This window comes from Magallana gigas, chromosome 10 (assembly GCF_963853765.1).
Source record: "Magallana gigas chromosome 10, xbMagGiga1.1, whole genome shotgun sequence".
In the NCBI taxonomy this organism is placed as follows: domain Eukaryota; kingdom Metazoa; phylum Mollusca; class Bivalvia; order Ostreida; family Ostreidae; genus Magallana; species Magallana gigas.
Window position 1 is genome coordinate 29710842 of NC_088862.1, and position 14897 is coordinate 29725738.

Below are 14897 nucleotides of genomic sequence, written 5' to 3' on the forward strand. Positions count from 1 at the left end.
TAATATTCATCTTAATAGATTCCATAGGCATCAGAATCGGGGGGGGGGGGGGGGGGGTTATATCTCTGAAGAACATATTAGCGTCTTTCTATTAATGGAACATTTTTTTATCTACCAGTTTTATTTATATTGTAAGTTTTTTTTTTACTGTGTAGGAATTCTTTTCTTTGTTGAATAATTTCCTGTCACGGTCAATTTGATTAAATTTAAGATAACTGCATGTCAACTCATTCAGAAGGAAACATCCGGTGTCAAATGTACGAGTCACGAAAATATTGGAACATCGTTTATTTTGCCTTGACCTTTATCTTGTTCCACCATTTCTATCTCCTCGCAACAAAAGAGTATGAAGTTATTCTATGTGTTAACGTGGACGATTTTGTCCCATACGGCGTTTTCTTGGGACACGGATGACTTAGAGTTGTTTGATTTGGTAGAAGATGTGAACAAAAATTTCTACGATGTGTTAGGGGTACCATCGGTAAGTAATCTGCTTTCCATAACTGCCATATGTCAGAGAGATTATAATCACCATCATCCCTACAGTCAGTCCAAGGATCGTACATGTATATACGTCCCTGGTCTCTCCTTCCAATTTTCGGCCCACTCTGCTTCTACCATATTGGATTGAAATCCCTTAATGCTTTCTTTAAAAGAATTCATGATGTAAAAACAAGTTAAAACTTATTTTACTTGAACATCATTCTCTTTTGAGAAGTGGACAGGCATAGCATACGTGGATGTAGGCTATGCCTGTCCACTTCTCAAAAGAGAATACTTGAACATCCGCATGCTGACATCTTTAGATCAGCACTGCATAAACATGATTGAATGGTGGGTATTCGTCTATGAACGCTTTTCATTTCTGAGCATTTCTTCTTCAGACAGCTACATCCGCTGAAATTCGAAAAGCCTACCGTCGATTGTCCCTTGTGCTTCATCCGGACAAGAGCAAGGAAGAAGATGCAGAGGCCCAGTTTAGACAGGTACACGTTATACACATGCTGCTAAATTTTAAATTCAACATTTTCTTTTAAGAGAGCTGGATCCTCATGGCCATTTTTAAGCTATATTTGTCTTCTTAAAATGAAGAGCTCTGTATGAAAATATAGGAATTTCAAAATATTCAAATTTAAAGCTAAAATATTTGAATTTGTTTCTTTTACAACTAAATAATAGTTATGGCCTAAAATATCATATTTAAAAGTTTAAAGCCGATCTGATTGTTAAGTTGTTGACAATCCAGCCTCCTTAAAGCATTCAGGTATATAACATTCTTCTTTTAAATTGATTTTATTCTAGCTTTCTTAATTTGTAAAAAATTTTAAGAAAATAATATGGCATTACACTATATATTTGTATACTTACATTTAATTTAATTATTTAAAAATAATCATTTGTCAGATTATGTGTACAATAGTACATTTTGATTTTGCCTTTTATGATAAACATTGATTTATCTAACTTTAGCTGGTTGGAATATATGAAGTTCTTAAAGATGAGGAAAAGAGAAAAAGGTTTGTTCACATTAATCTCCATAACTAATAACAGTTACATAAAAATGTGGAGGGAAATACAAAATCAAATGAATGATGAACAAAAAGTTGACCATATTGTGTTGATGATTTTCAATTTCATTATTGTATGAAAGTTATGTGTAAAATTCTTTGCATTATAAAATTCCAGCTATTTTTGTGACTGTGTTACAGTTTGTGATGTCTCCTCACTCATTTTGAATTTTTTCACGTCTATTCATATTTTGTTTTTACTTGATCATATGGACCTTTCCGAACAGCAGAAATTAAATCACCATAATTATGGTGAATCTCCATTTGCCATTTCTTAATCACTAAAATTTTACTGTATTAAAAATATTTCTGTCTGCATGAAAACATATATGACCTGCATGTAATAGTAATGTACGCCCCGTTAGTAAAGATTGGCCTATGTCTTTTGCAGGTATCACTTAGTTTTAGAGAATGGACTGCCTGACTGGCGACAGCCTATTTATTACTACCGCCGTGTTCGTAAGATGGGACTTGCCGAGTTCTTCGCCGTGATATTTGTCATAACTACAATAGGACAGTACATTGTCATGTGGGCCGCCTTTGCAGAAAAGAAGTTTACACTGGTATAGAAATAATTATCTACAAGTTATTTAAGCTTTTAGTGTGACAAAACCGTATATCTGGTAATTTCCATGATAATTTAATTTTCTTTTTTTTGGCGATCTCTTTCATATTGCAAAATATTGCATACACAAAAATTATATCTTGTATAATTTTCTATGAGAAACATTTTAAATCACAAAAATTGACTGACGCAAACTAGAAATGCTACATATTATGATATTTTCCACTTTTTTCTAAAATTTTGTGAAACATGAAATAAAACAGATACACAGTTGTTTTTTTTTCTTTTGAAATTAATCATGTATAGTATCATTTATCTTGACACATCCTTGATGTATTAATTTTTCTTAATATAGAATTATTTTCTTTTGTACCAGTTTATGAATAACAATTTTTTTAGATATTGCAGAGAGCAGTCAATTTTTTTGAGAAGGGGAAATTCTGTTGTACACATAATTTTATTAAACATACATCTGGCTGTTTTCTTTAAAATATTTGTTATATAAAAATGCATGACTGTTATATTCTGTATGCAAAGTTAAAGGCCTTAAAAGTATTGATTTTTAACTGGGTTTTCCAATGAAAAAATCCGGTTATTAAAATGGTGAAAATGGTGGGCGGGTGGGTGGGCGGGCGGCTGCCAAAAGGGAACCCTTATTGTACGGATAACTCCTCCTACAGTTTTAAAGATAGGAAGTTGTTCTTTTGCAGATCAATTGTACATATATCAGAGGTGTGCATATTGCTAGGATTTTGATTTCTGATATTTTATGGGGAAAAAACCCAGCTTTTGAACTTAGTCATTTTTTTTTATCAAAAAATTGCATATAGGGTCCTCCATTTCACTGGATATGGTTTGTAGTGTTTATCAATTCAGGGTTGACATGGATTATGGATACAGTTCACATAAAAGAAAACCAGGTTTGCTGTCACATTGACAGCTTTTCACTTGTTATCATATGCTATTATGTTGCCTTGTTTGTTTTTATTTGATATCATCTTCTTTAAAAAAATGTGTTACTATCAGAAATAACCAAGAATGTAATGTAATAAAGGCCAGAAAAGTTTTATTTTTCTTGTGATGTAATGATCTCCTGCTTGGTATTACAGTCAGAAAACTTTGGCGAAATGAGAGAGAGGGCAAGAAGTAAAAATCGTAAAGCTCGGCAGCAGCTGGAGGAACAGATTGACACACTCTTAGAGGCAGAGATGGAGGCGGTACCTCGGCCCCGCCTCTCCAAGCTGTGGCCAATCCAATTGGTCATTTTCCTTGTGATGAGTGTCCTCAATGCTCCTCAGAATATAAGGAGGAGGATGGAAGAAAAGGAGGAGATGAGGAGACAGGAAGAGGAGGAACAGAAGAGGATGGAAGAGGAAGAGAGTAAAGATTTTTTATCTTATGATATGTGATCAATTTATTATTTTTATTTATTATTTCCACCAGAGACCTGAGCATAATGTCTTCTGTATTCAGTTATTACCAAATTATTATCAAATGCTCTGAAATCTAAATTCCTAGTACATTTCTCTGGGATCGTTTTTAATAGTTACATGTATAATAATTACTTATGAGAATATCAATTAACACACAAGATAGGGATCAGCATTGTTCAATTTTTGATTTTAGTCCAAGCAAAGGAAGAGAGGTCCAAACCTCGTTGTGATGTTGCCTTGAATCCCACAACCATCAAAATGGCCGAGGCTGAGGCAGTGGTGTATGCTAATTCAGTCAAACACTCAGGTGATGAGGAGTATAAACAGATCAAGGTTGGTGACAAGCTTTGTCATTGCTTAAGTTGTGATACGTGTACATGATTTTGTAGCTTAGTGGTTGAGTGATTCTGTAAACCTAGCTTTACTGGCATAATTTCTAGAATTATTCTTTTTTTTTTTTTGGGGGGGGGGGTGGGGGGTGTCACCAAATACATTCATGTACATCATTTAAACTGCAATCACCTACATATGCTGAAAATGTTGCTTTATGTTGATGATGGAAACCAAAAAAAAATTCATTTCTCAGTATTTTTGTTTATTAATTCCTTCAACCTTAGAGAATTGCAGTCTATTTTATTATTCATAAACTTTAAGATAAGATAAATAAATTGCAAAAGAATGAAAATATACATTACAAAAACACTTTTTTCCCTTTGAAATTCACACTATGCAGCATAAAACATCAAATACTATCATTACGTATCCTTTTTCTGCCCCTTAGAAAGGGGAATGGACTGATGAGGAAATAGCAAAATTGGCGAAGGCGGCCAACAAATTTCCCGGTGGAACCCCCAACAGGTGGCAAAAAATAGCCGACATGGTTGGCCGAACCACAGATGAAGTGAGTAAACTTTTAAAATTAAAGTTCAAATATTTCCATCTTCATCAAAATATCTGTTTGAAATCAAAACATTTATTAGTTATGAAAGGGGTCGAGCAAAATAATTTAAATTTTATGATATAAAGAAAAAGACATGTATAGTGAACAAAATGATATGTTACGTTGTTCTGATTTCTAAAAATAAAAAATATTAAGGCAAGCAGCAAACCTTATCTTAAGGTCAGATGACACGTTCCTCGAGCATTTTTTTTGTATCTCCTCGTAATAAAGAGTTCCAATAAAAAATATTAATTTTATAATTATTTTTAAAATGATTAAAATTTACTTGTGCACGGTTATATGCCTAAATGGCTGAGTGGTTAGAGTCGTTGCCGCTCACTGCCAGAAGTGTATAGGTTCTAGAGGTCATGAGTTCAAAGCCCTGCCCCGGCCAAGTATATATATAATATAGTGAATTTCGCTGTTCTGTATGTTTATTTTTATATTGATCAGCAATTCAAGTGTATTTTCAAGAAGATTATATACTAGGGAATTGTATACTCTTGTATTTTGTAAGGTACCATATTGTCAAAATAGTAGTCAATCATTAACAAATTCCTGGAAAAAAGTTATATAAAATTGAGGAACTTGTCGTATGACCTAAATAACTTTCAGATTGCTACCATGCTGCAGGCTTCTTGCTGTTCAATACTTTTCATTCTTTGATTTAAATTTAAGTTTAAAATATAAAAATTGAGTGATTTCCCTTTACAAACCTTGGTATAAAATTATAAAATGAACTACCTGTCTGCCATACATTACATTTTGAAATTTTTTTTTAGATTGAAAGGGTACTTAAGTTTATAAAAGTAAAAATAAATCACTTTATATAATTTTAAAAAAAAACATGTGCAAAAAATATGTTGGTTGTGTGCTGTATGCATGTGTACACATAGAATTTGTGGAGTGCTCTCTGTATTTTTCTAGACAAAGTCCTCCTTTTCTATTCTAAAGGACTACATTGCATGTGCAGAATTATGCATTTCTTGCCCCCTCCCCCCTTATTTTAAAGTTTTCTAAAGAGCTTTAAAAATATGATGGAATATAGTTGAAAGCGTATTGAAAACAAATGTGTAATCGGTTATCACCACAGTGACATTACAATGTAGAAATGACATCATGAAGATTGTCTTATTTTGAATAATTGATGTTTTGTATCAAAATATTGGGGTTTTCCTATGGTTTTGATCTATTTCATAAACTGCTGCACGGGTTTTAATACCAATTTTATGTAAGAATCAATGATTTATATAAGCTAGGGTCTGGCCATGCATAGTAACCAATTTTCTTTATATTTCATACAAGAACACACCTAGGTGTAAATCGCAAAAATACACTAAAAGTTGGTTGCATAGGGTAATCAGTGCCATGGTAACCAAGGCTAAAAATGGAAAAAAAAGCACAACTTACCGACGTTGAAGCCATATTAAAAGGTTTTGCCCACTAATGTAAACTATCAAAAACATAAAACAACCTTTCTCCTATATATATAAATGCCAATGCCAATTCTTATTTTGAAGAAGAGAATTGATGGGAAAAGAATACTTTTAAAATGTTACCAATTCAAACCATTAAAAATTTTTGAAATACCGGTAGTTTTTTTGGCCTTTTTTTTATCAAGCTGAAATGGGACACCTTACAAAGTCCATGCAATAAATATTTTATATATAAAAATCGACACCCGTTGCTATGGTAACAAGGCCAATAAATCGGAACAACTGAAAAATTGAAGATGATTTTGATCAGCTGTAATTCACGATTTTAGAAATTTTTAGCAATTGTTTTTGTTTGAATGTTTACAAAAATGCCTAAATTCTTTTTATATATCACAAAAGGCTTTGTTATTCAAAACAAAAGTACTGTACCACTGCAATGGACATACTTGTGGATATTTTCTCACCACTTGATATTATATATTTTAACTTAATATGTGAATTACAACCATTAAAAAATTACTCAAAATATTAGAATTTACATTTTTTTTCCCCTTGTTACCGTGGCAATGGCTCTCAATTTTTATTTTTAAATTTTTAATTGTACATTCATAATAGTGTGTATAAAAAAAAATCAAGATTTGCATTTATGATTCAAATTTAATGAAGAAATCATATTTTGAAATTTTTGTTTAGTTACCATGGTAACACTTTCAAAATATGCGTTTTTCCATTAATGTTTTTCTTTCATTTTAAAAATGACAATTTTTTCAATGATATATTCAACCCTGGGAATCATAAGTTGTGCACATTACTTACTGTAACAAATTGTTCTCAAATTATCATTGAAATGCCATTTTGACTTCTTTACTCTCTGTTACCATGGCAACGGAACCACCTAGCAACAAATAAATGGTGTTAGGCTTTTTCTTACTTATCAAAGTTTGTCAAATTGTAAAGTATGAAGAAAATCTGCATGGCCATAAAACTTTGATTCTTATGTAGAATTTATCTTAAAATGTAAACTCCCCCAAACCATTTTATGTTGTAAAAACTTATAAATATTTGAATTCATTCCTTAAATAAACCATTAACTAATGATTATTGGTCTGGATGAAAAATGACATCAGTTAACTTATGGTTTGGGGGGGGGGGAGCATAAAGAAATACTGGTTTAATGATTAACGTTTGAACCCCATTTATCTCTGCCAGGTGATAGCCCGGTGTCAGCAGATGAAGGATAGCCACACGATGACCCTGTCAGCATCTGTACAAGGTAATAGCAAGGGTATATTCCCTCCAGTATTAATGCATGCAATATTTTTTTTTTTCATGAAATTAATGTTTTGAATTTATGTAGTGCAGTTTCTCATTGGGACTAGGAGTCTGAATTTGATTTGCTTATTATACCCCCGCAAACGAAGTTTAGGGGGGTATATTGGTTTCACCCTGTCCGTCTGTCCGTCTGTCCGTCTGTCCGTCTGTCTGTAGACGCAACTTTGTCCCCCCTATAGAATTTTTTATTACTGCATGGAACAGTTTGAAAATTTGTACATATGTTGAACACCATCTGAAGATGTGCACCTGCAATTTTTTTTAAGATCAGACAAGATTTAATGATTTTATGACAGTATTCATTTTCCTTATTCTATATATTGTACACTAATGTTGAAAAGTAAGGGAGGTAATCCTTACAGATTTTATTAATTAATTAATAGAAAACACTCTAAAATATATTTATATAAATACATCCAGATGGAGTTTTTTGTCTTTATGTCTTAATTAATAAAAAAATAATTATTTTTTATAAGTATTCTATCAACTGACAATGCAAAGTTTTTGTTTGTCAATGATAAATTCTTAGGAGCTAATGAGAACATCAAAGACAAGTTTGGCTGAATTCATTTGTCCCAAGGGAGCCATTATCTGAGCCATGGCTCAGATGGAGCATGTGTTTAGGGGAAATTGATAATCTGTAAAATGGGTGATGGTTTTGGGGCTATTTTAAAACTGTTTCATGTAAACCAAAAGGTCTATCATTATAAGGAAATAAATAATATAATTATTAATAAAGAAGTTAAACTATTTTTAGAGGTTGTTTAAATTTATTTACAGTGAAATTCTGACAATTTTGATTTTAATTTTTCTTTGTTAACTATTTTTTTTTTTTTTACAATTCTAGAATTTTTTTTTTTGTATGTGTTCCAAACCTTAATTATTATTCAATTCAATTATTTGTCCCATTTGAAATTAGCCTAGCGGGGGTATTAGTCCCATTAGGACAGTTCTAGTTGTATTTGGTAATATTTCCATTCAAATTGATAATATTTCTTTCTAAACTCTTTCATTTCATCTTTGACTGTAAGTTAGTATCTATCACTTCTGCGTTTGTGACAAAAATTGTCTTTACTTAATATCATGTTGAACAAGATGCTGTTCATTATAATATTATTGATTTTTTGAGGGAAGGGATTTGAGGGTTGGGTTGAGAGAGTTGAACCTGCATTTTGTGTTCATTAATATAATTTCTGAATGACAGGTGAGAATCAAGAGGGGATGGGTCAAGGACCCCATTGAAAATTCAGACTTGAAAAGTTACCAAAAACCGGCTTCCGACACCTCCACTTACTGTCTTGGAAATTTTTTTTATTGATCTTACATTCTGTATGACATAAATAAACTTTATACAGGGTTAATTTTGCCCTGTGTTATTTTTGCCCTTCTTTCCTTGCAAATAGTTTTGCCTTGTCTTGAATTCGCCCAGACATGGGTGTGTTTAAAGAGATATAATTTAAGACATTGTAAATTGCCCAGTCTTAAATCTGCCCACTGGCAACGAATGCGAAAGGGGTGAAAATAAAAAGGGGGTGAATATCTCCCTGTATACAGTACCAATGTCATAATATGCATGTATTAGTATGAGTTGGAAGGGAAGGAAAATTTCACAAAAGTTTGATTAATTTTAATGATCATCCTTGTAGGTGGAATAGGAAAAGCAAAAAAGTCTCAGGTAATATCAGACGAAATCATATCTCAAAAGACTGTAGAAAATGGCATCAGCCAGTCTTCCGACAGTGATTCCCAGCTCAGGAAGAGGAACAGAAATGTGAAAAAGACTGCTGATCAAACACTAATGATCTCAGATGTACAAACGCTGAAGAGTTCTCCAAAGGGAGACAATCTCACCTCTGAAGAGGAGAGTGCCTGTAATAATGCTCAAGATGGTGTTAAGATAACGGACGACTCCGAGGACTGGAACAAGAACCAACAGACGATCCTAGAGTGGGCTCTCCGACAGTATCCCAAGGGAACCGAACAGAGGTGGGAGAAAATAGCAGAACATCTACCAGGAAAATCAAAGGTATTATATAGTCCTTTTATAACTTTGGTAAAATAGTGGTAAGTGCTATGTGAGAAGTATAGTTATACTGTTAAAATTCTGTACAATCTTGTATACCATGGATATATGTCAATTTAAAGTGATATGGCAGTCCCAACCCCTTATTCCTAATTATCATTTTTAACCTCGATATCTCAAATCCCAGGGTATCTCTAAAAAATTCTGGATCCAATATGAAGTAATGAGATTTATTAACACTGTATTTTTTTTTGTTAGAACCATTTTAACAAGACCTTGGACTGTAGGATGTAACTATCTTTTTCTTGCATCAAAAAAGTTAAATATGAGGCTGGTTTTAAGTAACATATACACAGAGTGCATAGTTTCAGCTCAAAAGCTTGACAAATCTTGTTGATTTCAAAGAGTCATGGCTGAGTGGCCAGCAATGAAATAGACAGGCCTAGGTTAAATTGATGTTTGACACAACTACCCAAAGTCCAAGCTCCTGTTAAAATGGTTCTATTTTATGTCATCTTTGCATAATTTGTCTATTTTCTCCTCTTCCCTTTTTTCCTATCTCATCCACCCACCCACATCCTTTTTCCTGAATAAAGACAGCTGTTTATTCTTGAAAACTAAGCTCTGCTTGAAAACATGTTTACTATTTACTAAAGGTTTCGGATATCTGTTAATATTTACATTTCAGGATATCATGAGTGATCTAATATTATCCCAAATTGTGTTTATCATGCATGTAATAAGAATTTCCTGGTTTAGCCATTAGGGTTAAGTGTGAGTGCCATTTGATACCAATTGTGAAAAGGTGTTTAAGAATGATTGTATTTACAGAAATGTGAATCATATTTCACTAGTAATATATACTCTCTCTCTCTCTCTCTCTCTCTCTCTCTCTCTCTCTCTCTTTCTCTCTCTCTGTTAGCAATGGTATTTATAGTGAATATACCAATGATTTTTCATTGTGTATTATTTACAGGAGGACTGTGTGGCCAGATATAAGTATCTAGTAGAACTGGTGAAGAAAAAGAAAGAACAAACCACCAAAAAGGATTAACAACGTCAATTTATATAGAAAAATTACTTATTCTGAAGATCAAATATTATCAGCAAAATGTTACAGATTCTATAAAAAAAAAATTTACACCTTTTTTAAAGACTATAATTATTTTTTAAAAGAATAAATTGCATTAACTGAGAAGTTAACAAATCACTAAAAAGATCAACAATGTCACTAGGAAAACTTCTACCTGTGACTGAAAGATCTAGAAACTACAAAGTAACTGAAACTGCAACAGTCCATCAAAGAAAAAAAAACCAAAGGACCAACGGACCAAAGGATTAACGATGACTCCTCATGTTAAAATCCTAGAAATAGTTCAAAATGTCTCACATTGCAGATACACCACAATTATTTATGCTTCTAATTTTTGAAAATTTATAGCTGGTGTTAAAGTTCGTTAAATGCTATTATTGCTTAAGTAAGGAGATATGGGACACCTTACTATAATTTTAACATTTGTTTTAAAATTTCATAAAAAAATCTGTTACAACTTTACACTTTCTCTCTTCCTTCGTACAGTGTATACCCTGATGCGTAGCTTAGCAAAGGGTATAACGGGTCAGTTACTGACCGGAAAGTCATGAGTTCAAATCCATCTGGGGCATTATCATTCTTACCTCTCTGGGAATTTTTAAAATGCGTTTTTTTTGTCTGGTGTTGGCCAATTAGAAAACTTTAAATATTGATTATATTTATTATGATGTACTGTCATATACATTGATGCACTTGTACATATGTATCTAAAGGTGTCCCATATCACCTTGAATCGATCTCTGTTTTCGTGGATTTACTATACATGTACTTTTTAAGTGTGTGGTTTTTTTGTCTTTAATAGTCATATCAGGTGCTGAATAAATTGCAAATAAATGTTGAAGAAGTTTGCAAAATGTTGTTTCTTATGAAGTATTTAAATCATTTTACAGCATCATTTTCTAAATTGTCACAAACCATCGGCCGATACATGTACGATACTCTCTGGAGATCGAGATAAGCCAATCTGATTAAAATCAGATCCTCGATCCGCTCCTTGTTTTTCTCTTTAGAAAAACAAGGAGCGGATGTAGGATCTTATTTTAATCAGATTGGAGATAAGCGGATTCGGACCTTGCTTGAGACGATACATATTCTTTGACATTACCGGGAAAAACGGACTAAAGTAAATTACCACGTTTAATTTTGATGTCTTATCACGATTTAAAAAAAGGGAAATTACTTTGTAATGGAGTTATGGACATCAAAACAACATGATTTCAGTACAAATTCAGCATCTATGGCTAACTGATATTCATCTGATCTTTTGTGTGACATAAATGGCTTGTTGTTTCTTGAAATTATACTTATATCTGCAATGAAGGATACAACAGAGGTTGTTGACTGAAATTGCATTTGGCAACATTTGTTTTCAAAGTTGTTTACTAGGTGGGTGAGTGGAGTGGGCGGGGCATAAGGCGGGTATCTTTTATTATACATTTTAGGTGGAATAACACATCTGGAAAAAGTCACTCAAATTAACTGAATTTTTTTTTAAAATTAAAGATTATAATTATAAATAAACTGTACAAATGTCAAATAATCGAAAAATTTGCAGTTTAGGGATAAAAAATGAATATCTAAAATAATTATTTCAGTAAGTAACAACAAAAACCCCTGCGGGATTCGAACTCGGGATATACGGATCACAAGTCCGACACTTTATCCACTCGATTGGCTATGGAGTAAGTTACATGTTTCAGTCCATAAAATCGTTTTAATAAAACGTTTCGATCAGCGGTCAGCCATTTTGTGATGATGTCTTATTCCACCTTAAACAATGAAATGCTTTCTCGTGATTCATGCGGGGTATAAAGGTGGCGACATTGCAGAAAAAATACGTAAAGTTTCTGTAAGAAATAGAGAGAATCATACTCTGTAGATGTAAATATACGTGTTTTTCCAAAGACACGAAGGTATCGGTATTTCATTTTTTTTTTAGAACAAAAGCATGAAATACGCAGACCTAGAGGTTAAGGGGTTGGGTGTTAATAAATTCAGACAAAGTTAAAATTAAGCTGACTACTATTTAGGCATAGTACATGCACAACACAACACTATTGTTATTATTATGCCGACTGTTGAATATACTGACGTGCTTTGCTATAATAGTAGCTGTGACGTTCGAGTGTTGACAAGTCCCTAAAAATAATCACCGGAAAAGCAAGCGTTTGTTTTTTTATTCAAATTAATCAGACAATTGATTTGATTGTTTATTCAATCAACAAGTTGTTGTACAATGAAAAGTTAACAAAGGTTTATGTTCTTTTCAAGAAATGAGAGACGTTTTACCTTACCGAGAAAACTCGAAATGTTTAGCAGACGAAATCTCATTGAATTTTTTTTCTTGTACATTCTTTATCAAGCGTCATTTAAAAAAGCGTTTTTGTGATTCTCATGTAGAATTTCTTTGTAAAATGTTCAATCAGTTTGTTCAAAAGTTGATAAGAAACTTTAACTTTAAAATTACCGTCAATAATGAAGTGTTTTTGGAAAAATGAATAAATTTAATTGCTTGATGTTAGTCGTACATATCTACGTTTTATATATATAAATATCGTTAATTTAAATATCGGATAACGTAACCTAGCGGTAACGCGTTGGGCTTCAAGCTGGTATGATTTTAGCGTCATGAGTACGAATCCCGCTGTCAGCGCTTGAAAGATTTTCGTTGGAAACATTTGCCGTGCTCTATTTCGGCATAGTTTGCTTACGCTATGTAAATCCTTTGATACTATGCGAAAATAGATGGATATTGAATATATAGAGACAAACTGACAGAAGGCATAACAATAGTTAATATTTCGTGTGATTGCAATTTTACAAAAATGTAGATTTCTCCTGATTGAATGTACTAAATGCAAAAGCAACATTTTTATACGAATGTAGATAAGGGTGTGGAATCTGAAAAAAAATTGCAATTACAAAAGTTCAGCAGCCAAGAAATCAAGACAGTGATGGCCACAATTTCAAATCCCATATCGAGGTCAACTGGTCAGCTTTGGACTATGGGATATTGTTTTTCAATTGATTTGGCCACGAGATGTGATGCAGATGTCACGTAAGGACGCAGGCTCTGGGTTTCATGTACTCTCGTCGACAGGCATTAATAACGATGTCACACTTTTAAAGGTGGATTATGATCCCCCAGGGGAAGAAACTGAGGTAGTTAGAAGGGGGAGGGGTAACCAAATCGTGTAACATGCTTACCCGAAAGTTGAACCCCGGTGATTTCTTAGTACAGTTTCTAAAAGTGATGTTTTCCCCGTTGCATACTGACTATCGAATTTGATTACATGTATCTGATTTTTTAAAGAATAGAGAAAAAATCGATAGAATATAGGATGAAGAATCAGCGATCGACATAATTTACACGAGCCGCATAGAATGCACAAATCATGCAATCTACAAACCATACAAAGTGAGTTTTTACATATACATGTATATATAAATGTACTTAAAATTGGCAAACAATGGATCATTTTGATTAATTACAACTCCAATGTGTGATCCAGAAATTTTCCCCTTTGAGGGAGAGTTTTGTTTTCCAGAGTTTTCCAGGGGGCGGGGTAAGGGGTGGGTGAGGATCCAGATCCGATCCGCGCACGACCTCCTCACGCCAAAATGTACTACTAGTATATTATTAAGAAAAGTATCGTTCAATGATAGTTAACGATAAAGGTGAGAAAAAAGGCTAGCTACCTATAGCAAACGAATTACCTGAGTTTTATTTTAAAACTATAGGAAAAACACCCCCCCCCCTCCAAAAAGGATTAAGTTATCAAAATAAACAAAGTTTGCTCAATTGAATTTCAGTTGCTAACAGTTTAACTGAATTTGAGAACACAAATTTTAACACTGGGCATATGTTCATGTATATGTATTATTAACATTTCAATGTGCATGCTCATTTAATCAATCATTTGAATTCGAAACCTTTATAATATTGAATGGTTAGTAAACCCAAAACTACATGTACTATTTCATATATCATACATGTAATTAAGTCACAAGTTTAATCGATGTCGAGGCATTAAACCATTTACATAACGATCCTCTCTCTCTCTCTCTCTCTCTCTCTCTCTCTCTCTCTCTCTCTCTCTCTCTCTCTCTCTCTCTGCTTTACAGAATTCTTTCGCTTTATCTCACATACGTATGCATGTAGAAACTCATCTTATACACCGTACAACTGAGTGGGTGCCTTTCATCCATCGTTAAGTGCTAGTTATCTTTGATGAAGATATAATCAATTTAATTAAAATTAATTGAAAAAAACCGCTTGAAATTATTACATATTCTTGCACCTTGAAATGAAACTTTTTTCGAGACGAGTAACACAGTTTTCTTAGAAATGGAATGCAAGGTTCTGGTATGCAACCGTCTATTAGATTTTCATCTATTTCATTATTTTGCAAGAAGTTATACATATAGGACTTGCACGCCTTTCTTTTTAACTTCAGCCAAGAAAAATAAATACCTAATTTTATTGTAATTATCTTAAATAAAAAGA

General features: G+C 32.9%; 1 protein-coding gene across 1 annotated transcript; it reads left to right on the top strand.

Moving 5' to 3' along the window:
• Nucleotides 1-301: 301 nt before the first annotated feature.
• Nucleotides 302-10825, top strand: LOC105337306 (dnaJ homolog subfamily C member 1). Its single transcript, XM_011441980.4, has 10 exons — nucleotides 302-481; nucleotides 885-986; nucleotides 1471-1517; nucleotides 1960-2131; nucleotides 3243-3513; nucleotides 3760-3899; nucleotides 4348-4467; nucleotides 7152-7215; nucleotides 8921-9300; nucleotides 10274-10825. Exons 1-10 carry the CDS (start codon nucleotides 347-349, stop codon nucleotides 10349-10351), a joined length of 1509 nt encoding a protein of 502 aa, XP_011440282.4. The 5' UTR covers nucleotides 302-346; the 3' UTR covers nucleotides 10352-10825.
• Nucleotides 10826-14897: the final 4072 nt, after the last annotated feature.